General features: G+C 42.0%; 1 protein-coding gene across 1 annotated transcript; it reads right to left on the minus strand.

Annotated features, from left to right (window-relative positions):
• Positions 1-1825: 1825 nt before the first annotated feature.
• On the minus strand, positions 1826-26418 carry LOC137286853 (dnaJ homolog subfamily C member 8-like). The gene is made up of 9 exons (XM_067818865.1): positions 26244-26418; positions 20443-20544; positions 19537-19593; positions 18536-18602; positions 14641-14735; positions 13477-13548; positions 12812-12903; positions 12374-12449; positions 1826-5887 (listed from the first exon to the last, which is right to left on the minus strand). Exons 1-9 carry the CDS (start codon positions 26352-26354, stop codon positions 5780-5782), a joined length of 780 nt encoding a protein of 259 aa, XP_067674966.1. The 5' UTR covers positions 26355-26418; the 3' UTR covers positions 1826-5779.
• Positions 26419-26925: the final 507 nt, after the last annotated feature.

Consider the following 26925-nt stretch of genomic DNA (forward strand, 5'->3'; position numbering starts at 1 on the left):
ACACCAAAGTGACAGGAAGGCATATCATGGAAAAAAGCAATTTTTAGAATCTGCATTCAGAACACGAGTTTCTTTTGTCTGATATCCGAGAAAGCATGTTTCCATGGCATGTTGTCTGTTGTGGGAGTGAAGGACTGTTTGGTTGGTTTATTGTTTAAAGTGGCGCTCAGCAGTATTCCAGCTATATGGAGGCAGTCTGTAAATAATTTAGTGTAGAACAGACAAGTGTCAACCATGTCAGCAAGCCTGATCGCCCATCCTGTTGTTTTACAAGTATAGGTCGCTTAAGACCAATTCTAAACTGATCTTCAAGGGGGGAGGGCATCATTCATGGTTTCAAATTCTGTCTTCAGCTTCTGATAGAATGAGTCTTTGAAAGTAGGGCTTTCATGTATTAACTTTTACATGTAATTAAACATAGGACAGTGGGTAGCCTTCACTCATCGAAGAACCAGGTTTGATTCCCCACTGGGTTCAAAGAGTGAAGCCCATTTCTGATGTCCCCTGCCACGATATTGCTGGAATATTGCTAGAAACTCACCCACTGTAATGAAAGTTTGACTTCCTTCAAACAAAATTATCATCATCAATCACTCTGAACTGATTCTGTGTACTTAATGTGTACCATGGGTTCAGTTCAGTGTGTCCCCTCCCATACTTTTACAACATTTGGACAGGCTAGCTCTCATCACAGTTACTGAATTTATGTTGTTTTTCAGTTATTAAATATGCATACCCCGTATATTGTGTGTTGTTTTATTCATAAAGAGATCAGCTGGGATATTTCCAATGGTTAGCCATGACATTATCACTGAGAATTGTATGGTTATACTCTATGAAGCAAAAGAATTCAAATTTCAAACTGAAGTTTCTAAATTTACAATGAATTAGGTTTAAACACACTTTGAGTGATTCCCTCATTCATGTAGACACTGTTGAATGAAATTTTGACATATCTAATTTACAAACATAAGTCTAGATATATGATGAACATGTATATATAACCAGTATGGGTGTAGTCCATTTGGCTAAAAATCAGACCGATGAATTGCAATGTAACTCAAAAACTATTAGTAAACATAAAATGCTCAATGAAACCCTGATCCTAATCAAAACATCAGACTAACTCTGTCATTTTTTGCAGAATTTATGTCCTAAATATAAAACAAAGTTGTTTAACAAACTGTCATTAAAACTGACACAGTTCACTTTTTGGAAGAGTGCAGAGAAAGGGACAGCCAGGTGTGCAAGAAGCATGTGCACAAGTGCATATAATGTGATTGATCCACTGATATGTACTGTGCCTTGTACATCCTTTCCCGCACTCCTGTCTGTTTCTCTCTTTGCATTCCTCCCTCGTAACAAATAGTGAACTGTCTAAACATTTTGATGATAGTTAGGCCAAGAGACAAGTCAGGATAATATCAAAATCTGTGTGAACTGACATTAGGCATCGTGATATTCCCTTGAAGGGATATGGCGTCAAAAGTTCACAAATTCAGTATCCAGTGTAAAGATTGTCCTGTTAAATACATTTGTGAATTTCAGCCACACAGTAATGAGAACAAGATAACAATGAGATGAGGTTGCAAAGAAAATGTTTTTGTCATATATATATGGTGCATGTTCGTTGATCTGACTTTTTGTCAATGACAAAATACGTCTTTAATGAACCCCAAACTGACAATATGTTGACTTGTGCTGTGTTGAGTTCTTGGACTTCTATTACACAGCTCTCCTACCATCAAGATTTGTATTACATAAAGACTTGTGTGTCATTACATTTTTAATGAAGAATTGTGAACAAAGAACAAAAAGACCCATGAAGCTAACTAAGACTGACTTTATTGACAATCATCAGTATTGCCATGTTATACAAAAATACAGAGGCTTGCTACTCACTCGTGAAGCTGGTCAGGGCTAGGACAAGTCAGTGCTACTTAGCAATAGCTTACCAGCTCCACACTTTCCTGTATTTCATGATGACACATGGAATTTTCTTACTGACAGAAACAGACATTTTCTTGCATAGCCCGGCCCAATAACTTTAACAAGCTTTCTCCAACCATAACAGTACCTATAGACAGACTGCGATCTGGCAGTCCAAGATCATGTGATACAACTCAAACTCCGCTTTGTCAAAAATGTACACCAATCTCGGACATAACAAGCTGAAAGGGAAATACAGCTTATCAAAGAAAAACAGCAGAAGACTGTTGAAAAATGGGGAGAGCTTAAGTAGAAATGGCCACACAAAATACAAACAAAATCATAATCCCAGTAAGTTTGCAACATAATGAGAAAAACCTGGTTACATTTCAGTGTTACCTGGCACAGTATCATGCAGACTGCCAAAATGATTTCATTATGACACAAACATAATTGGGAGTTTTGCCACATGCATATTTTACAGTTCAGGAGCCTTCTACTGGTCTTTATGGGTAAACCTAGACAAGGAGGCTAATTTATCCCACACATTTCACAGTTTGGGAGCCTTCTGCTGGTATTCATGGGTAGGTTTAGACAAGGAGGCTAATACACCCTACATATATTACTGTTCTGGAGCCTTCGAATGGTATTCATTGATAGACCTGGACAAAGAAATTAATACATAGCTTTCCAGATAAACAAGATATGGACATGCATCATAGTTCCCCTTCTCATTTATGCACTGGCCCAAACTACTGCCTTTACATTTCATGTATATATCACACTACACGTATAAATGACACAAACCTCCTGTTTTTCCCAGGCATGGTGAGGGCAGTCATAAACATGTTGGAGATAAACACACAGAGCAGCGATGACTTAGCATAACATCACTGCCACAGACTAATCTGCATATCACATGACCAGACTTTTCTCTTGTTTGTACACAAATGTGCACACTCACTAATATGATGAGACTGGCACAAGGCAAGCGATTCGACGAGGTTTTCATAATGTTTTACACTGTTACGTAAATATTTTTCTACTACTGCGTCCCTTAGTGTTGACAATGCATATTTATAGTTCAAACTGGCTACATCGTTTGCTATCCTTCGATGAAAACACGTGGAACCGTACAACCCATGTAAACAAAGGGTCGCTATGCAAATTGAAATAGTGTTAAAAGTTTTAGGATAACTTCTCAGTGAAACTGAACCATTTTGACAAAGATCTTTAATTAGATGTGTTGACTCATAAAAAATAAAACAGTTATGAAATTTGTACATAATACTGACTGGAATGTGTAAGATGTGATGATTCGTCACATCTTTCTGGCTTGTGGCAGAGATACTGTGCTGGCTCGCTGCATGGAACTCTGGGTAAGAGTGGGAGACAAAGGTTGCAAGAGTAAGGCAATAGTGGAGTAGAATCAACTAAGTTCATAGATGCATTTTGTCAGGGGCAGTGACAGCTTGTGAACTGCAAAGGATATGCATATATGACTTTTCACAAAAATAGGAGACACAACTGAGACAACCACTACTTATATTTCTACTAGTGTCTGATGCAATTATGGGCTTTGGGCTGATGAAATGCATGATCTCAATAGCACTTCATTATCTGAATCCTTATATCAAGACAGATTTATCACAAAAGCCTTAAGTGCATAAGATATAGCTATGGTCCTCCCTGGTCAGTGAAATCAAGGACACTCCACTTTCCCAGAAGAACGTTGATAATTTGCCATTTGAAAATAATGTATATCAGACACTATCTTGCTACATAGAGAAATCACCTGAGTGAGATATCAAATATATTAAGCAGCATAAGTAATGCAACCTCTTTTTTCTCTCAAATTTTTAAACAGAAGACAAACAAGAATGCTTAATTTTATTAAATTTCATGCTTTCTAAACTTCTTTTGCTGTTCAGGATATATCAAGATCTGTGAAATCTCTTTTCAGTTTTGAGTTTTTTTTAACAAGTTTGGATATATTTGATATTGAAAGACACTTAAATTTGATTCTGTTTATTATCTAAAATAATTCTTCCAACATTTGCAATTTGTAAATAGTTATAACAATTTTCAGCAATCATAAAGTACAGATAATCAGCTCTAATGTCAGTGAGGTTTGTGATGTCATCTACGTGTGATGTAATGGTAACCAATGACCACATCTGTCCCTGTTACCTCTTGAACAAACATTGTTGGATGCAGACTTTCAGCTTCATTGAGTGTATGAATGAACTTTTTCATTGATCTGGGTATCAAGTTTCTTGTCATTTTTTAAAACAAGACTGAAACTACTTCAACTTGTTTTTATTTCAAATAAACTATACATTCATTTTGGAAATGACTTCAGATGAGACATTTCAAGGGGGAAAATAACTATTTCAACAGTACCACACAATGTACCCATATGGGGAACTGAACCCAGGTCTTCAGCGTGAAGAGTGGATGCAAAAACCATGAGGCTACCCAACCGCCCCAGTGCAATGCAGTTGAGCTGTGTATTCATGCCAATTCTCACTTTGCATTATTAGGTCATCACTGCTGTTTGAAGACATTTTGAAGGTATCAAAGAGCACAGTAAAGCTAATATACAGCAGAATGATGTAAAGACATTTTAGATGTGCCCATGCCTACATTACAAGCTTCTGCAAATAATATGATAAGAAGACATTTTGGGTTGACCAAAGAGCACAGCAAAGCTAATGTACAGCAGAAAGATGTAAAGACATTTTAGATGTGCCCACGCCTACATTACAAGCTTCTGCAAAAAAATGATGAGAAGACATTTTGGGATACCCGTGACTACAACACAAGGTCCTGTTTAGTAGAATAATGTGATGACATTCTGGAAGTACTCTTGCCCAGAACACATGGTCCTGTATTGCAGAACATGAAAACATGGCCATCAATATCCCCTGCCACAGTGTTCTGTTCCCATTTCTTAACTCCACCAGAACTTTCATGTCCTGAAAACACACACATGTACCACCTTGGGTTACTCTGTCTACAACCATTGACTGAGAAAATCTGTTCCCATTGGGGATACCACACATTAAGTCAGGAAACGCATGGCAAGGGCAATAACTATGCAACAAATTGTAAAACAGTTTCTGGTTTTGAACTGCTGCAAGGCATATATGTCCTGAAAACACATATCAAATTTGGTTTTCGTATCTATGACAGGTATTGAGAAAATCAGTCTGAATCATCTTAGAAGGATGGATCTCAAAAAAACATCCCCTTCCCACTCTGTGTCAAGGGATAATAATGTAATGAAATTTTGGACATACCCACACCTAGAGTACAAGCTTCTGTATAGCAGAACCATGTGAAAGAAGGTGCCTATGCCTGTGGAGTAAGCTTTCCCATTGCAAGACGATGATGCTGAGGAACACACAGCAAGAGAAACTCCATATCAAGAGAAAAATGTGAAGGCATCCTGGAGGTACGAGGTAGGAATATACAAGCATTCTCAAATACATACTTTCTAAAGCCTCAAATAACATTGAGAACAACACTTTCAATCTTTCAACTTACAAATACTGTCTGACCTTTAATCTAAATACGCATGTGCTAACAAAGCCAAAACATGGACATCAGTCATACATACTACTAAATTCAGCCATTCAAGCATTCTTTCATCAAAACATGTTTTTCAGATCAGTTATTTACAGATGAGGAAACACCCTTCAGCACCCTGACTACATAATCAGATTCATTTTTTCCAAAAATAGATGAGTTCTATGTCTGATGGGTTGGTCATGACATCAGGGAGCTGTTGTAAGTCAGGCTCCATGCAGTGTGAGTGTAACCCTGTGATGAGCCATGATGTCAGGGCTCAGCGAGTCTCTGCCTTATGTTTGGGGGGACGGAAAGCGCCCTTGGCTTTCTTGCTCTTGCTGCCCTTCCAGCTTCTCCAGCTGTCCACTCTGTCTGTGCGGCTTTCCTGAACATAAATAACAATGAGTGATTGAGTTTAGTATTATTAAAATCTAAATATTTTAGATATTTAAATACTTACCTTACCATAGGTCTTATGCATATTACCTCAAGCTTCGCTAGAAGAGATCAGACAGTCGTTGATTCGCCATTCCCTAGATGGCTACCTCATGTAATCTACGAATGTAGTCACGGATCTCCCCACTCGCGCAAGCGCGAACAATCCAAAATTCACTTTTACTGGCAACAGGAAGGTCCGAAGAGTCCAGAGTGGGGAGGAGCATCCAGCGTTGGGAGGGAGTCACCGCCCTATGGTAAGGTAAGTATTTAAATATCTAAAATATTTAGATTTTAATAAATTTTTAACTTACCTTACCATAGGTCTTATGCATATGGCTTCGACAGATGGATGGTGGTGTGGACTCCGGAGGACCATCCCTCAGCAACCAGTGCACATGCATTAGGAGAACCTGGGAGACCAATGCCAACAGTCACAGGACAAACCTGGAAGCAGGACAAAGAGTAACCCAAGGGAACTCCAAAGAAAAACCGACGCACCCTGAGGGTGAGGTTAATCTTAAGACCAACGGTAAGTAACAGTGTTATTACCTAATGGGCGGACGTCCGGGTAAGTTGCTGGGCAACCACCAACGGACTGAAAGACTGTAGTCCCTCCATGTCCTCAACTGCCAAGTCCCTCAGGTAGTGGGAAGCGAAGGCAGTAGACGACGACTTCCAAAAGCAGCCTTCCATAGTTTGTGGCACTGTGCAATTTCTATGGAGGGCCATGGTAGATGCCAACGCTCTGATCTCGTGTGGGTTGTCCGCCACCGGATGAGGTAGACGCTTGGCATCAAAAGCCGCCAGGATCGTAGATCGAAGCCATAAGGCGACTGTGTTCCTGTTCACCTCCCCTTGCAGGTAGTCGAAAGCGGGATGAACAGTCTTTTAGGGGAACGTCTCTTAGAAGCCAACTTCCGGATGCAACATCTGAGGGCTCTAACGAGACACAGCAGATCCCCCTCCATGTCCTCAACTGCCAAGTCCCTCAGGTAGTGGGAAACGAAGGCAGTAGACGACGACTTCCAAAAGCAGCCTTCCATAGTTTGTGGCACTGTGCAATTTCTATGGAGGGCCATGGTAGATGCCAACGCTCTGATCTCGTGTGGGTTGTTCGCCACCGGATGAGGTAGACGCTTGGCATCAAAAGCCGCCAGGATCGTAGATCGAAGCCATAAGGTGACTGTGTTCCTGTTCACCTCCCCTTTGCAGGTAGTCGAAAGCGGGATGAACAGTCTTTTAGGGGAACGTCTCTTAGAAGCCAACTTCCGGATGTAACATCTGAGGGCTCTAACGAGACACAGCAGCTCCTCCTCCAAGTCATGTTGTCCCAAGACTGCAGATGACAGAGGAATGGAGAACAGCCTGTCTGGCTGTCCAGGGAGCTGATTCTTGGCCACAAAATCTCACAGGAGACCCAAGTGGGCTGGTCCATGCCTCGACTGATCCAAGCGAACCTGCGTGACGTCCAGGGCATGAATTTCACTAGCTCTATCTGCGGTAGCTAACGCTAGAATGAAGACCGTCCCAAATACATGAAGGAGGCTTCCTCTAAAGGCTTATACGGAGGTCCTCTAAGATGTTGTAGGACGATGTTGAGGTCCCAAACTGGAGGACGAAGCTTAACTTTCAGGTCCTCCAATTTGCAGGCCTAGAGTAGCGCAATAGGATCTGGTACCTTGGAAATCTGTTTATCTGCTTTAATCGAATAGAGTTCAAAGCCGACAGATAAGTCCCCAAGGTACTGCCTCTAAGATGCTTGCAGTTATGCAGGAACAGGAGGAAGTTCGCTAAATACTGTGGAGAAGCTGTCATAGGGTCTTGTGATCTTTGAGCACAAAAACTCTCAAATGAGCGCCACTTGTCGTCATATAAGGACCTAGTGGACATTCGATGCGTACAAGCTAGGACGCTTGCCGCGCACGAGGAGTAGCCCTTAACTCTTATTGCCTTCTGCAGATGACCCAACTGTGAAGATGAAATCTCAGTGGGTCCGGATGCAGCTGCCGACTGTGCGGATGTCGAAGCAGACGTAACTAATCTGGGAGCTGGTATGACTCTCCGCTGGCGAGGAACCATGGCCTGGCTGGCCACCAAGGTGCGACCAAAAGCATTCGCAGGATCGTGTCGATCGCCCACGCCTGCAGGTCCATAAAGTGACTGAGTGGAAACCCTGTGTTCCAGGGTGATTAATTTCGCCACTTGAGATGAGTACCCCTTGGCCCTCAAGACTATCACAGATGGTCCAGGTGCAAAGATGAAACCGTGACGGATCCAGGTGCAGTGTCCAATTGTGAGGATGGTACAACAATTGGTCCCACTCTGGAAGCCGATTATTTGAAACGTCTCTCGACACAACATATTCTTTGTTGGAGATAGACGTAGGGGGCAAGATAAGGCGTCTGCCATGAAGATGCAGGCTCCTGGTATGTGAGATACTTTTATTTGGAGGATCAGACTCGACCACGTCGAAGGGTAGAAACGACAAGTGTAGTAGAGGTCGAGGCCTCCTTGACCCTTGTTACCTAGAGGGCTACTATAGAGTTGACCGTATGGATCATCAGTAGCTTGTCTCTCGGTGCTGTCAACCAACAATAGACATGCATCACCGCTTTTATCTTCAACTGGGTGATGTGAAGAGATAGAGCTCCACTCCCCCAGAATCCTGCTGCAACCTCCTTGACTAGATAGGCACTCAATCCTGGTAGAGACGTGTCAACCTAAAGATGGTTGTTGAATGACGGCTCTAATATCCAAGTTCCAAACATTGACCAGCGAGTCTACCACTGGTGGGGAGTCAAGACGTCCAATGTCGTAAACCTGTCTTGAAATCATGATCAAGAAAACGCTGTCATAGACGTAAGAGTAGACGTCTACGTCTGATCATATCCTAAGGTGACGTGAGCAAATCGAGTAGACATTATCACTGACATAGTGATAACGGACAGAGTACAGCTTGCTTTTAACATCGCCTTGAACTTCGACCCCCGAACCTGAGACGGCGATGTGATGAATCAAATCCCGCGGAGTTAGTTGAAGCTGACTTAACAGCCTGATAATGAAGTACAACTCTCTCAAGATAAGCTTGTATGCCATAAAAATGCGTCATTCTTCGACTTCAGAACAACCACGCTGTACATTATGAATGTGTTGACATTTCAAGAAGTCTACTTATAACTGGCCGTCTGTCCGATCAGAAACTGCCATACATCGCTGCACGCCTCCTGATAAGCAGCGTTGAGACTACTGTTAGAGGATTTCTATGCCGACTAGAGAAATCCAATGCCGCTGTAGACTGCTAGTCTAGAGTGTAAACGACATCTTTCCATTGTAAAATGACTGTAAGTCACTGCAGACAACTTCCTTACACTAGAATCATAACAACACATTCTGCGCAGGGCGTTGTCCCTCGATGACCAATCAAATTGTAGATGTAACGACCCTGGGATCCTTTGCAGGGTGTTGTCTCTCGGGCACCAATCAAAATGTAGACGTGACGTCATCGGTGTAGCAGGTAACTGATCATCATGAAATCTTGTAAACGGTGATACCCTGCTAGCCTATAGGCTTGACCGTAACCATGCTGTTTGCGAGCACGTGTCCAAATGAGTAAAGCGCGCGAAAACCCTTCCGCCGCTTGAAACTGACGTAGACAAATTGTTTTTCAGATAGATGTGTTGGAATTTTCCCCGAAGATAAATGCCGTACTCTCTTGTAATAAGAGGTGTAGTTAGGCGTGTCACTTTGTTGTTGTCTCGAAAAATCTTCGTGACGAAATGAGTAAAGCACGTGAAAGAAAACTTTCTCCGCTTGAAGTATATGTAGACAAATTGTAACGTAAGGATCTACGGGGATGCGACCAGTCCCTCCCACCTACCGGCGTAGGAATATCTGGTACGGTGATCGATCCTCGAGGCGTTGTCTTCAGACAAGTCCATCGCCGCCGCCGAGGTAGCTGACGCCAGCGCAGACAACGGCTTAAGCATCCGCTTGAGTTCAGTCTCAATGGTCACCTGCTTAGAATCCTGCACTCTATGAGAGAGCCGCGAGGAGCCCAATAACCGCTACAGAGATACAACCAAGACAGCCACGCTGCCCGCGAAAACCAGGCTGTCCATCTTGTAATCTGACTTCCTCGACTTACACGCTTAGAAATTCGGATTAGTTGACAATTTCGCATAGACCGCATGTAATACAACCATGGCGTCCGCCACATAGGATGAGGCGGGATGAGTAGTTCCGGTGATAAATGAATTGCTGCAGGGTTGCTGGAATCAGCCGAAGGCGAAGGGCAGTCCGGTAACCTGTCAGCAATCCACTCGAAGACGACTGATAAGGGTAGTCAAGTGCCATCACCATCTCCGTCGCCTCCTACTTCCTCGTCGAAGTCCGGGCAAAAACCTCCCAGGACATGGAATTCGAATCACGCCGCAGTGTAAGAGACGGAGTCGATGCATGAGCAGTAGATTCCTTGGACGGGATCCAAGGTGGTTCCGGTGACCGCAAACGCCGAGTTCTAGAGGAACGTCGAGGTGATATGGACTGGGAGAGCAAGTAACATCTTCACCTGGTAGTAAAGCGAGAGTCCACATTCAAAGGGCGTCGCGGGGACCGAGAACTCCGACAAAGACTACTGTGGAGGGTACAGGATCACCGACTCCCAGGGAACCTGGAGCGCGATCTGCGCCGAGAGCTCTCTGCCTCCAAGCGCCGAGCGCGCGCTTCATCCAACTGTCGTTGCAAAACCTCTTCCCTGGACAACGTATGCAACACCCTGGGTATACGGTAAGACGCAGGTGCTGGCGCTGGCACAGGGTCCGGCGTCGGCGCTGGTGTCGGGACAGGCGCTGACGTAGACATAGACGCTGGCGTAGGCATAGGTACTGGCGCAGGCATAGGCACTGGCGTAAGCGCTGGCGCAGGCACAGGCGCTGGCGTAAGCGCCGGCGTAGGCTTAGGCGCTGGCGCAGACATAGGTGCTGGCGTAAGCACAGGCGCTGGTGTCGGCATAGGCGCTGATGTCGAGACAGACGCTGGCATCGCAGCAGCACCGGGCGTGAGGAGGGAGCGCAGGAACCTCTGGACCTCCGGATGAGACAAGCCTCCGGACGAAAACAGATCCACGATGGAATCCGAGCGAGGTGGTTCCGGGGACAAACGTACAGGCGTCATGGACGAACGCCCCATCCCAGGCGTCGGCACAGGCGCTGAAGGCGGTTGTAAGTCAGGGTCGTCCGGCAGAGATCCCAACGACGACGCTGGAGACGACAACCTTCTCTTCCGCTGTGAAAAATGCTTCCTCTTAGCCGCAAAAGAAGCCTTGAAACCAGCACCCAACAACACCTCGCAGCACTGGCAGCGTCCGTCAAAAGAGCAGGCCAGAGACACACAATCCGGGCACCAAGGGTGGGGAAATTCGCCGATTCCTGCCCCTAGCAGACGGTGCTAAACTGGCGAGACATACACAGTTAAGTGCAACATACAAAACAAAACAATGCGTTGCAACCAACGCTAGGCGGTAGAAAAAACACCCCTATACCAGAAATGCAGCACCAACGCACCCCCACTATAAAGTAGGCACGCCCGTAAGCTCGTGACAGCGAAGGGCAAACAACCAAAAGGGTTGCTTGCGTACATCGCAACGTGGCACGAAAAAACATATAAATGCAGTGAAACCTGGCAAAAATACTAATCGACATGGAAAACCACATGGAGGGAGAAAACCAGCAAGATATAATACCCCCACGGACGCCATGCCGCACTCACACACGACGCGGGCGAACCCACCCCGAAGTGAGAGAAAAAACAACACGAGGTAGCAAAGTAAGTGCAGTTAAAAGATAACTTACCTTAACACGCACACCTAAGGGATACAAACCATACCTACCCGTGAGGAAACAACTTTATTGAACCACAAAGTAGGTAAACTAAGCGAACCAAAAACGTCCGAACAGACGAACGCTAGAAGTAAAAGTGAATTTTGGATTGTTCGCGCTTGCGCGAGTGGGGAGATCACGTCACTTCCGTGACTACATTCGTAGATTACATGAGGTAGCCATCTAGGGAATGGCGAATCAACGACTGTCTGATCTCTTCTAGCGAAGCTTGAGGTAATATGCATAAGACCTATGGTAAGGTAAGTTAAAAATTTTGCTTTCAGCAATATTCCAGCAATATTATGGCAAGAACACCAAAAATGGGCTTCACACCTTGAACCCATGTGGGAAATCGAACTGGGGTCTTCAGCATGACAAATAAATGCTTTAACCACTGTGCTACCCCACCGCACCCAGTGAGCAATAGGTCAGTTATTCTTTGTAATATTATAAGTAAATATGCATATTGGTCAGAACTGAGCCATTATCAAAGTCTATATAAAGATGTGTATGGTGGAGTGTGGCAGCATTATAAATAGGAGGCAGAAGACATTTACCTCATAATTCTTCTTCCATTCAGCTTCCACCTTTTTCTTCTCTTCCTCATCTGCCTCTTGTTCTGCCTTTCTCTTCCTGAACACACAGATTGCAAGTTACATGAAGAAGAGGCCTCAACATTTTCAGTATAGCTAGAGATATCTTATTATCCACAGAATTAGCAACAGATACAGCCTCATTATCCACAGTATCAGCAAGAGATAGAACGTCACTGTCCACAGTATTAGCAAGAGATACAACCTCAGTGTCCACAGTATTACAAGAAATATGACCTCAATATCCACAATATTAGCAAGAGATACAACCTCATTATCCACAGCAATAGCAAGAGATACAGGCTCATTATCCACAATATTAGCATGAGATACAGGCTCATCATCCACAGTATTATAAGCTATGCAGTCTCACAATCCCTACTATGAGACACCACAACTAACCTCTCATGCATATCTTTGGCCTCTCTTTCCTGCCGCATGCGCTCCAGATCTGCAAACAGCTTACATGTCTGCACATACACTGAATGCTTGTACTGAAAGATAAGGCAGTCAGTGACATAGTGACCAGGAGGTAATAATATGCTTAATGTGTGTGTGAGGTTGTGAGGTTGTGAGGTTGTGAGGTTGTGAGTGAGTGAGCGAGTGAGTGAGCGAGTGAGTGAGTGAGCGAGTTAGTGAGTGAGCGAGTAAGAATCCTGACATGAAAGAGACACAATCTGTGTGATGAATACTTATAATCCCTACATGATACATGTACTGCAACAATCCATACTGATGCATAATGTTTTTAATTCAACAGGAAAACGATGTACAAACAATATTGCTGTCAGTGACATTGGCAACCCCAAGTAGATCATAGTGGTCATACATACAACTTTTGAATCATCCAAAGTCAACTTTCCACAACTTGGATGCCAAAAAATCAGTCTCCATCTCTCTCGATGCTAATCACTGGATATTTTTATTTACATACTGCCGCCATATAGCTGGAATATTGCTGACACGGGCGTTAAACAACAAATCAAATCTTCTCTCTCTTTCTCTCTCTCTCACACACATACACGCACGCACACACACGCACACACTTCACAGATGTCCTATGATACCTTGACATAATCATCCTCAGGGACTGCTGTAGATTTGCCTTCTTTCTTCAGTTGTTTTCTTTTCTGACGCAGCTGAAACACAACACACACACTAATTTAACCCCAATACATTACACTTACTAACCATATGACACTGCATCTGAGAATCAGTAAATGAATATTGTGTAAAGTGCAGTATATCTCTAAACAACATTAGCCTGCAATTCTGTATAACAGGAGTGAGTGAGTGAGTGAATTGCATTTTACGCTGTTTTTAGCAATATTCCAGCAATATCATTACAGGAGACACCAGACATGGGCTTCATACATTGTACCCATTTGAGGAAACAAACCCAAGTCATTGTTGACACAAGTGAACGACTTTAAACAAAAGGCTACCCCACAACCCACTGAGTGACATGAATGCTACCAGGACAAGATACCTCCTTGATATCTCCAAGGCATAGGTTTTGATGAATCGCCACTATACCCTGGATACATCTACAGCTAAGCCCAATAAATTTATTACCTCCCTTAGCTGGCGTTTTTGCTTTTTAAATTATCTAACCAATTAAACTTAGCAACATGAGCCTTGCACAGGTTCTCTGAAAGAGGCAGAAGGAGTTGCTTGTATGCATTATTTAAAAATTTTTTTGGACTTATCAGTGTGTCTGTATGATTTCCCCAAAGTGTGAATCGCACATCAAACAAACCTTCGCTGTGACCGCTATCTTTGTTGACACTGGCAAGTTCAGTTCTAACAGCAGCTTAGCTGAGAGAATACTGTGAGAATGCAGAGCCAGCAAATGGAGGTAATAAAATGTTCGGGCCGTAGATGCATCTAGGGTATAGTGGAGACTTATCGCAACATATACCCTGGAGATATCGAGGATGGACATGATAATGTGAATTAGCAATGTCACTGCGTATGACCACCTGAGGCACCGTGAAAGTTGGAACTTTATACAAGCTAACCTTGTAAAGAACCTACACCGAACATCCTATGTAAAGAAGCATTTCTGTTGACCCCACTATGCTATTGTTGGAATATTGCTAAAAGCAGGGTAAAACCATACCCACTTACTCACTCCTAACCTTATTGTCAGCTTGACCTCACCTGACTACCACACATGCATCTGTGAAAGAAACAAGCACTCTTCACCCACAATAGGCATCATCACTCACCATTTCATCAGTCCTGATCTGGGCCTCTTCTACAATCTCTTGGCATCGCTTCAATCCTTCCTCATTTTCCAGGGTCTTATAGGCTTTGTTCAAAGCTGAAAATACATTCAGTGATGACTTTTACAGAGACATTTCAACAATGCATAACCGGGATTTACCTGGTGTCCAGTATCTGAGGGTCCCTGGGACTTTTACTCTCAATTTTCAAGGTCCTGGACAACACAGTTTGGGTCACAGACATTAAAATATTACTATTAATACTGTTATTGTAATGACAGTCAGCAATATCACAGTTGCACCCCAACAATCTGTAAACTGTTGACCCATGAAGATCTGGGTTAGAATTGGTCTTCGGCAACTTATGCTTGTCATGAGAGGTGACGAACAGGATTATGTGGTCAGGGCTTGTTGATGTGGTTAATAGTATCCAAGTTGAGTATATAAAGCCTCATACTGTTGAGGAATGGATTGTCTGGTCCAGACTCCATTATTTACAGATCAGTCAGGGCTTGCTGATTTGGTTGATAGTATCCAAGTTGAGTATATCAAGCCTCGTACTGTTGAGGAATGGATTGTCGGGTCCAGACTCCATTATTTACAGACCAGTCAGGGCTTGCTGATTTGGTTGATAGTATCCAAGTTGAGTATATCAAGCCTCGTACTGTTGAGGAATGGATTGTCTGGTCCAGACTCCATTATTTACAGACCAGTCAGGGCTTGCTGATTTGGTTGATAGTATCCAAGTTGAGTATATAAAGCCTCATACTGTTGAGGAATGGATTGTCTGGTCCAGACTCCATTATTTACAGACCAGTCAGGGCTTGCTGATTTGGTTGATAGTATCCAAGTTGAGTATATCAAGCCTCGTACTGTTGAGGAATGGATTGTCTGGTCCAGACTCCATTATTTACAGACCAGTCAGGGCTTGCTGATTTGGTTGATAGTATCCAAGTTGAGTATATCAAGCCTCGTACTGTTGAGGAATGGATTGTCTGGTCCAGACTCCATTATTTACAGACCAATCAGGGCTTGCTGATTTGGTTGATAGTATCCAAGTTGAGTATATCAAGCCTCATACTGTTGAGGAATGGATTGTCTGGTCTAGACTCCATTATTTACAGACCAGTCAGGGCTTGCTGATTTGGTTGATAGTATCCAAGTTGAGTATATCAAGCCTCGTACTGTTGAGGAATGGATTGTCTGGTCTAGACTCCATTATTTACAGACCAGTCAGGGCTTGCTGATTTGGTTGATAGTATCCAAGTTGAGTATATCAAGCCTCGTACTGTTGAGGAATGGATTGTCTGGTCTAGACTCCATTATTTACAGACCAGTCAGGGCTTGCTGATTTGGTTGATAGTATCCAAGTTGAGTATATCAAGCCTCATACTGTTGAGGAATAGATTGTCTGGTCTAGACTCCATTATTTACAGACCAGTCAGGGCTTGCTGATTTGGTTGATAGTATCCAAGTTGAGTATATAAAGCCTCGTACTGTTGAGGAATGGATTGTCTGGTCCAGACTCCATTATTTACAGACCAGTCAGGGCTTGCTGATTTGGTTGATAGTATCCAAGTTGAGTATATAAAGCCTCATACTGTTGAGGAATGGATTGTCTGGTCTAGACTCCATTATTTACAGACCAGTCAGGGCTTGCTGATTTGGTTGATAGTATCCAAGTTGAGTATATAAAGCCTCGTACTGTTGAGGAATGGATTGTCGGGTCCAGACTCCATTATTTACAGACCAGTCAGGGCTTGCTGATTTGGTTGATAGTATCCAAGTTGAGTATATCAAGCCTCGTACTGTTGAGGAATGGATTGTCTGGTCTAGACTCGATTATTTACAGACCAGTCAGGGCTTGCTGATTTGGTTGATAGTATCCAAGTTGAGTATATAAAGCCTCATACTGTTGAGGAATGGATTGTCTGGTCTAGACTCCATTATTTACAGACCAGTCAGGGCTTGCTGATTTGGTTGATAGTATCCAAGTTGAGTATATCAAGCCTCGTACTGTTGAGGAATGGATTGTCTGGTCTAGACTCGATTATTTACAGACCAGTCAGGGCTTGCTGATTTGGTTGATAGTATCCAAGTTGAGTATATCAAGCCTCGTACTGTTGAGGAATGGATTGTCTGGTCCAGACTCCATTATTTACAGACCAGTCAGGGCTTGCTGATTTGGTTGATAGTATCCAAGTTGAGTATATCAAGCCTCGTACTGTTGAGGAATGGATTGTCTGGTCCAGACTCCATTATTTACAGACCAGTCAGGGCTTGCTGATTTGGTTGATAGTATCCAAGTTGAGTATATCAAGCCTCGTACCACTGAGGAATGGATTGTCTGGTCCAGACTCCATTATTTACAGACCAGTCAGGGCTTGCTGATTTGGTTGATAGTATCCAAGTTGAGTATATCAAGCCTCGTACCACTGAGGAATGGATTGTCTGGTCCAGACTCCATTATTTACAGACCAGTCAGGGCTTGCTGATTTGGTTGATAGTATCCAAGTTGAGTATATCAAGCCTCGTACTGTTGAGGAATGGATTGTCTGGTCTAGACTCCATTATTTACAGACCAGTCAGGGCTTGCTGATTTGGTTGATAGTATCCAAGTTGAGTATATCAAGCCTCGTACTGTTGAGGAATGGATTGTCTGGTCCAGACTCCATTATTTACAGACCAGTCAGGGCTTGCTGATTTGGTTGATAGTATCCAAGTTGAGTATATAAAGCCTCATACTGTTGAGGAATGGATTGTCTGGTCCAGACTCGATTATTTACAGACCAGTCAGGGCTTGCTGATTTGGTTGATAGTATCCAAGTTGAGTATATAAAGCCTCATACTGTTGAGGAATGGATTGTCTGGTCTAGACTCGATTATTTACAGACCAGTCAGGGCTTGCTGATTTGGTTGATAGTATCCAAGTTGAGTATATAAAGCCTCATACTGTTGAGGAATGGATTGTCTGGTCCAGACGCCATTATTTACAGACCAGTCAGGGCTTGCTGATTTGGTTGATAGTATCCAAGTTGAGTATATCAAGCCTCGTACTGTTGAGGAATGGATTGTCTGGTCTAGACTCCATTATTTACAGACCAGTCAGGGCTTGCTGATTTGGTTGATAGTATCCAAGTTGAGTATATCAAGCCTCGTACTGTTGAGGAATGGATTGTCTGGTCTAGACTCGATTATTTACAGATCACAGCCATACTGCTGAAATATTGCTATGTGAAGTGTTAAAGAAAGAACAAAATAACCCACAAACAGTAAACTGTCAAACCAGTGGCTGACAGTATGAGCATCTAAACAGACACTATGCTGGATTAGCATGCATGTCAGCCCAACACCTCTTAATACACGCAAGCATACAAAAGAACTATCATGAAAGATATGTGCATGAACAAAGAAAATTTGATATGGTTTACTATAATTATTTACTGTATAATTTGATATCTATTCTCAGTGACCCAAAGCAGATCAATAATGCTAATCCACATCATATTCTGTATCTTCTAAAAAAAACTAAAATAAATGAGGTTTATATATGCCTAGTAACTGTTATTAAAACAATTTCAGTTCTATCATGACAGGAATGCAGTTATGAATGAATTGTAAAGTCTGTCATAGCTGGCTGAGTACATAACATACATAATTCAGATTCCAAACATTATTACTGTCTTGCTATGTGAAGTGATATCATGACATAGACTGATAGAAGGAGCTCACTACTGTTCCTGGAGAGCAGAAGTGATGCATGGTTACTTGCACTTGACAGTGTATCAACAACTCCCTAGTTAATACATGGTAGGAAACGTGAAGACAAACAAACAAAATCACTAAATTTGTCATTTTGCAATTCCACGTGACTTGCAACTGGCGTAAACTGACAAACCTTCAAATGCCTTTTGGGATCGGTCCTTATCATCCAGGTTCTTGTCAGGATGAACCAAGATGGACATCTGAAACAATCACTAGATTATTGCACTTTTAAAGAGAGAGAGAGAGAGGGGTGTGTGTGCGTGCTCTTGCAGTGTGGGGTGGGGAGGTGTCAAGCTATCCAAGATAACAGATTGTCAATAGACAAACCAGAGATGGAAGTCACAGTTCCACCAGGCTCAAAAATAGCTGACAGGAAAAGTAAAGCCCCATACTGACCTTCAGTGTATTGCCCCACACTAACCATTGCTGGCCCTATGATGCATTTGCCACATATTGACTCCTCTGTGCATTACCACAGATTATTATATTAACACAATCTCATCCCACCATGCACAGTCCCAGTCTGACCTCCTGGTGCACTGTCCAAGTCTCACCCCACAGAGAATTGTCCCAGTGTGACTTCCTGGCGCATTGTTCCAGTCTCACTCAACAGTACATAGTCCCAGTGTAACGTCTTAGTGCATTGTCCCAGTCTCATTGCACAGTGTATTGATCCAGTCTAACACTCTCTGCCCCAGTCTCACCCAACAGTGTATTGTCCAAGTCCAACTTCATGGTGCATTGTCCAAGTCTCACCCCACTATGCATTGTCCCAATCTCACTCCACAGTGTATTTTCCAGTCTATCCAGACAGTGTTTTGTCCCAGACTGACTTCCTTGGGTACTGTCCCTGTCTTCCCCAGCAGTGTATTGTCCCAGTCTAACCAAACAGGGTATTGTCCCAGTCTAACCACACAGTGTATTGTCCCAGTCTAACCACACAGTGTATTGTGCCAGACAATCCACAGTATATTGTCCTTGTCTACCTTCCTGGTACACTGTCCCAGTCTCACAACACAGTGTATTGTCCAAGTCTAACCTCCTGGTGCACTGTTCCAGTCTTACCCCCAGTGTATTATCCCAGTTTAACCTCCTGGTACATTGTCATACACTGGTTACAGCCATAATGCTCACCTGTCTGTACTTTTTCTTAACATCTGCAAGGGGAAGGTCAGGGTCAACTTGAAGGACCTGTAGAAGACAGCACAAATGGAGATCAAAAGGGTGAACACAATTAATGAACTTTGGAATATCATTTCTGGAGGGGCAACCACCAATCAATAAATTGTTTTCTCTTTCTTGGTAAACATAATAGCATGATCTCGGAAATGTCCATTTCCTGGTTGGGATTTTTAAGTGAGATTCACTTTGGACTCACAGAGGATTATCAGCCAATATATAAAGTGTAAAGTATAAAGTGTCCAGTTATACAGTGCAAAACTCCACACTAGGTATGATCATAGCGCTAACAATCTATATCACAGCACATTATTACTGTGGATAACCTCAGCTAACTGTTAGGTGCAAGAGGGTTAAAATCACATGACTTTTCCCTCCAAGTACTCATTTTCTGCTGGGTGAACACAGGCAATTTTGAACTCTCTTGCCTTCGGAGAGACCACATGCATCACATGATGTGTTTCATTATGGAGCAGAACTGAAATCTTAGAAACACTCAGGAGTCAAGTTGCCTAAGACAGTCACCCATCCAAGGACTCTCTGAGCTTGACACTGCTTAACTTCACCTTGGCTTTGTGCACTAGGCCACCACTGACCTGAATCCCTGCATAGCTATGATGCTGACATCATATGGGTCTTAATCAGGAGGACTTTTACCAAAGTACAAATAGTCCTGGCTAAACCTTTTTTCAACACACCCACATTCACCCTTTGTTCACGCACAGAACATGATATGATAAACATGATATTGTTTAAAATTACATGTTTCTTTAATGCACCCAACCAAATGCCATAGCTTTACAGGCAATAAGCTTCTAACATGAGTAAAATGTGTTGTCATAGCAACTGGTGTATATTTACATCAAAGGGGTTGAGGTTGAAGTACGTGGAGCCCGGTCTGTTGAGACGGTCTATCTGCTGCTTTGGGGTGAGCACGGAGTCTCTGTGCTCTATGGCCTTAACCTGCAAAGCAAATACTGGAACAAATTAAAAACTCTTGTGAATAGATGACAAACTGAAAATATCGATGAAACTACCTCCGTCAAACATGTGATGAGTATTTGTCCAACACACTACAAACCTGTGTTAAAACACTTATCTGCAGCTTCAAACGTGAAGTCTGGTTTGCTAACCTATAGTACTGTCAGAAATTGAAAAAAAGATGGCTTATTTCACATTTATCTCTACAATTTATATAGTTGATAAGTGAAAGTGTGAAATATCTGTTAAACTAAGTTCAGTCTAACTACAGTTTCAGTGGTAGAGAGATATGAAACATAACAAAAGGACTTTTCTGAAGAGAGATTAGTGCAGAAATAAGCAATGCAGATTTTTACAGTCCAAAGCGACTATTTTGGAAAGGACAGTGGCTTCATGCAAATTAGCAAGCGATGATAGTGTATTACAATGGACACTTTTTAATCTTGAAATTAGACTTAGCTTCATTATAAATGATAGCTGATGTAAACAACAATAACTTTAATTCTGAAACTATTAATATGTACTGGTAGCTACGAGGTGGGAAGGGTCATTTCAAAAGCAAAACCAGGACAGGTTGCGCAGCAGACGATGGCTGAGGAGGGCTGGGGGATAGAGATATCAGCATGTATATGATAAATGGTCATGCCACCTATATATTTTGAAACATTTAATACGATGCTTTTCTATGGGTATCAGGTATCATACAGTTTTACATATCTCAACAGAAAGAAAGACAGACACGGAAGATTTTGATCAATAGATGTGACATATTTACATTCATGAAAAAAGCACAAAATATCTTTGCTATGACCCTTTGTGCCCATAGGCAGTGCATGCACTTTCATGCCAGATGAGTTGACGGTCCATCGTCATACCTAAATGAACAACGTAATTGCCATCGATAATCTGTTCTACTGTTTTCAGCAGCTATTCATACTTTTTGGCCCAATTTTATGAGTAAACATGCTTTCCAGGATATCCTCTTACACATACCACTGAATCCCCAGGTGGGGCCGAAATGAGTTATTTCAACATACCCTATTTGCAGTTGAGTAAAATTTCAGGATACAGAGTAACAGCGTAAAAACATTTTCTTTTCTATTTCCGACAATACTAGAGGGCACATAATCTGTCCCCTTGTGACCTTGACTGGGACCTTCCTTATACTGTGATGAACCTAGGTTAAAAATATGAAAAGAATCTAATCAATGGTTCTCAAGATATTCCAATTTGTACACACATATGAATGGATACAGCATAACACTATATACCCCACTTCACGCTAAACAGACCTTAACAGTCAACTACAAGGAAGCCTCTGAATACAACATAGGTTTGGAGGGTGACATGGTTGTAGACGACGATGCCGCGAGCAACATTGATGACGAAGGTCCTTTTGTTGAAACTGAGCTGTTTGATTGACTTGTTAGAAACCACATAGGTCTCATGACCAATTTTTAAACACTGCAAAGTTTGCAAGAGTTACATTAGAGTTTGTGTGCATTTTGTTTCAGTGCAAAGTCATTGCAAAATTCATGAAAGTAATATTAAAATGATTTCCTTCACGTAGTCGCTTATGATTTTTCCTTCCATATGATATCTATCACTTTAAAAAATCTCCGCATAAAAACCCATGTTTCCGAAAATAAGCCCATGCTTCTCAAAGTTCACTTGTCAAAACCCCTATTTTCCACATAGAAGCCCTGGGCTTGTTTTCAGAAACATGGGTTTTTATTCGGAGATTAAAAACAGTAATAACCCTTTTTAAGCAACTGATTTGCATACAACACAATAATTACTACTCCTGTCATCTATGTTTTGTGGTATGACCCTACTGTTGTAGTCTAAGTAAACTTATCCTCAGTAATTTTCGTCACACTCCACTAACGAGTCTGACAAAACCTTATGGGAGGTTTTATATGCAGCAGTAGCAGGTAACCTTTGAGACTGACCAATCAGAACACAGCTTACCAAATCGCAAAAGTGGACATTCGCACACACCTATTGAACTTTTTATCTCGAAAAGGTTGGTACCCGAACGATTCCGAATGCTGTTTAGCGTACACTCGCTTCCAGGTGATCCACACGGCGTACAAACAACCATGACAACGGTGAGTAAACAGTCGCTGAAAATAGTGTTTTTGGCAATATTCAAGGATGTCACCTTCTGGAAATATTAGCTAATGGTAACCATGTCAACAGAAACCCAAAAACGTATATACTGCAGGTCAAATAATTTTGTTATATGCTGATTTTTGTTTGTGGAGAGATCTGTGTCAGTGACCTGAATATTTTGAAAGTCCCTCCAATCCCTAAATAGTAGCCATTGTCTGATTGGTTAAATCTATTTAACGGTCTTGCGTTTGATTGGACGGTCATCGGTCGCTCAAAGGTTACCTGACGAGACCTTCTACTAGGTTTTGTTAGACTCAGTGATGGAGTGTAACGAAATACACTGTGACTAAGTTTACTTAGACTGCTACTGTTGCATATTAGTCATCAGTTACCTGATACTCAGGTAATGAACTCATAATTAGTGGCAACCACTCAGAATAATTGACAAAGGTTCCTATTTGACATTCTTGTCTCTGTGGGGTTTAGTCTCCAAACGCCTACATCTCTATTCACCTACGTCTCCATTTGCCAACAAAAACAAGCTGACTAATTAGGGTGATAACATGCATCCCCACTCTCATAATCAAACCGCCTTACCAGGGCTATAGTAATCCTGATTGACTGTTTTTGTAAGAATATTTAGTATACTAGGAAGATATTCAATATGAAGTCACACCTGGGATCAAATAAAATTAAACTCATTAAATTATTATGGTATACTCACTTCTCTGCTACTAATCATGCTAATAGGTTTAGTCTCTTTTAAACAAACATAACCATAAAAAATGGAGTTTTTGTCAAGCATCGATAGTTGCAGTGGTTAGCCTACAGAGGACAGACTTCACAGTATCACAGGGAGGAGGAAGACAGGTTCTACACAACGGACACAAGTATCGTCTGAATGTTGTGAGACAAGTAGCCACCCACTGGAAGAGCGTCATAGATATGCAGTGGCAATCACATATCTTCTGTCACAGAGCACAACCAACCTCCTCTGGTAAATGAAGTTGAGACCAAACTCCTGACCAGACTGAGACGTGTCCGAGATGAGATACATCTCGTCCAACAGATCTACAATGAGTGAGTGAGTGAGTTTTAGTTTTACGCCACACTCAGCAATATTACAGCTATATGGCAGCGGTCTGTAAATAATCGAGTCTGGACCAGACAATCTAGTGATCAACAACATGAGCATCGATCTGCGTACTTGGGAACCGATGACATGTGTCAACCAAGTCAGCTAGCCTGACCACCCGATCCCGTTAGTCGCCTCTTACGACAAGCTGAGTCGCCTTTATTAGCAAGCATGGGTTGCTGAAGGCCTATTCTACCCCGGAACCTTCACGGGTTAGATCTACAATGAAGAGATCCTGAACCTTGATAAAGATGCTGCTGCCATGACTCCATGACCACTACATGAATAGACTACGACGCAAGGTTACCTCTTTGTCTATGGAACCAACATGAAAATGCTGGCCCCAGAACGAATAATCATTTGGAGGGATTCCACACCAGATTCAAGAAAGTGGTTAGAAAACATCACCCAAACATCTATGAATTTGTGATTGCCATGAACATGATAAAGAAACTAGAGACAACAAACCGACTGGCATGGAGACAAGTGGAACGTGGTTCAACTGTCTGCCCCAGATCCAGGATCTACCAAAACCTGGATAGCCATCTAGACAGACTATGTGAACTACTTGCCACCAGAAGAAAATCACCCCTTCAGTTCCTCGACAACGCTGGTCACCTCATTAAGTTGAATTATGAATGGACATAAACTTTCAAGTAACTGTGATACAAACATAACAGTGTATATATTTATGATATGTTGATAAAATGAGATTAAATCATATATTACTGACATATATTGATATTGCTATTAATGCATGTTTCTGTATATAGAAATAATACATTAAAGACATTGTTATCAATGAACAAAGTCATTTTATACCTCTGTACACCTCTTTTCCTTCTTCCAATTAGAAGAGTTCACTTTCAGATCACAGGGATTACTCTTGTTTATCATAACATAATCTGTGGTCAACAGACCATTGAGTGTTGTTTTAAGACTGTAGGCAAATAGAGATGTAGGCGATTAGAGAACATGCTGTCTTGGGTAATCAGTCAAACTTATAAACTTGCATAACTGGAGACAATGGTCAAAGTGACAAATGGTCAAAGTGGAAAAGGTCAAATCAAGGTAAATCAAGGTAAACACAAGATAATTAACTATGTATTATCAGTGATGACATAGTTCTCATTTCAGGACACTACTTCCATGTCTGGTAACAATGCTCTGTTCTCACTGTGGAGGAGAACAAATCTTCAGTGAGAACATCAGCTACTGCATTGCCCGAGCTAGCTTGTATTGTTTACTTTAGAACTAATCACAATGACAATGCACTGCAAGATTCATACATCTTGAACATGTTGAACAAAGCTGAGTGAAATCCTTCAAGGTAAAAGGTGTTTGAAGTTTTGATCTCATTAAACTAATGGTTTCAGAGAAGATCTTAATACCCATTACACACGACAGACGCCACACAAACACGTTACAAATGCAACAAAAGTGATTTGACTTTCAATGAGGTATCTCACTGATATAAAACAGATTATGGTCCAAATTACTCATTTATCTTACCTTACCCTTACACTTCTGTTTTCATTACTTGGTGTATTCAAATGAAACATTTGAAATGCAAACAGACATTTTGAGTCTGTACAGTATTCCAAGGAATAGAAAGTTATTTTGAGGCCTGTTTTAACAACAACTTTTGTCTTGTTTGTATTTGTTGATGAAGCTGTATGGTCAATAATGAATTATATGAAAGTATTTGTCACTCGACTATGCATGTTAAAGCTTAAACAGTCATTATGACTAAAATGTTTTGCAAATGATATCATTTCAAACGACATTTCTTGTCATATTGGTATAAGTTTGAGCTCCTTTCTAAATAATGGTTTCTAATTTGTTAGGTGTATACTAGTACCCACCCTTGAAACAAAACATCTGGGCTCACATGCACAAAACGATCTTAGCGCTACAATGATTATAACTCCCATTCTCCAACATAGGTTAAGATAGTCGTAGCGATGAGATCGCTTTGTGCAAGTGGACCCTGATCATGCACATGATATATGTGCTGCCAGAAGGCTTGACACCCAAAAATTTTAAGTAAATTTTATTTTTAATTAACACATTTAAAGAAATGTGGTCCCAAGAGAAAGACCCTGGCTAAAAATCATCAACATCATCAACATGAACTATGTGAACTGGGTGATAGCCTGAATCGAATTCTGAAAATAACGCGAAGGTTTTGAGAGACAGGGAGGCCATTTTGACACGACACTGGACTCATTTCTTCCTCAAGGAGTGAAACAAGGCCTCTGATTTCACTAACAAACGTGTAGGTGGCATCTGAAACTGTCTCTGATGATTTTAATGAGTAAATGACAGTGACCAAGCAGCTGACGAGGTAACTGGGAGGTAACTCTCACGAATTTACGGAATTACCTTGACAGGTCTAAAACAAATTATGCCATCAGCACGTATGCGTTACCTGCTGGTAAAAGTCATCAAATATTTCTCCTGTTTGCCCTGGGTCCTCAGTAGGATTAGGGGGCTCCGCGGGCGGTGTTTCAGAAGGTGGCTGCGAAGTGGGTGCCGCCATTTTCACTGTTAGTAAATAAATTTGGGGAACGAATTGCACGCGATGTTACTAAGGGAGGTAAGTTAGCATGAAGAAGGACCCGCATACATACCGCTACAAAATACGGCATTCTCGGGCCTTGCGTTGTAACAAAAGACAAATTGGTTTTGAATAAATGGTTCCTGTCAAACGACAAGTTTCTGATTTTATTCCATGGAATATTATAGCGTGTCAAAGACATTTAAAAAGCGTGCTTCGCCATGTCAGCTAGTTTGTAATTTGAGCAGCTAGGTTTGTTAAGATACCCGTTGGCGTGTACGGGTATGATAACTGTATGTTTGAAGTGGTTTGTTCAAATATCCGCGTGTTTGAGGTGATTTGTACAGGTACCGGTTTGTTTGAGTTGGTAATTTGCTCAGGTTTCGATGTGTCTGGGATGTTTTCAGGTACCCTTTTGTTAGATATGGTTTGTTCAGGTACCGGTCGGTTTGAGTTGATTTGTTCCGGTACCCGTGTATTTGGGATGAATTGTTTCAGGTACCTGTGTGTTTCAGATGGTTTGTTCAGATGCCCGTGTATCTGAGATGCTTAG

The sequence above is a fragment of the Haliotis asinina genome, chromosome 6, assembly GCF_037392515.1.
Source record: "Haliotis asinina isolate JCU_RB_2024 chromosome 6, JCU_Hal_asi_v2, whole genome shotgun sequence".
NCBI classification, from domain to species: Eukaryota; Metazoa; Mollusca; class Gastropoda; order Lepetellida; family Haliotidae; genus Haliotis; species Haliotis asinina.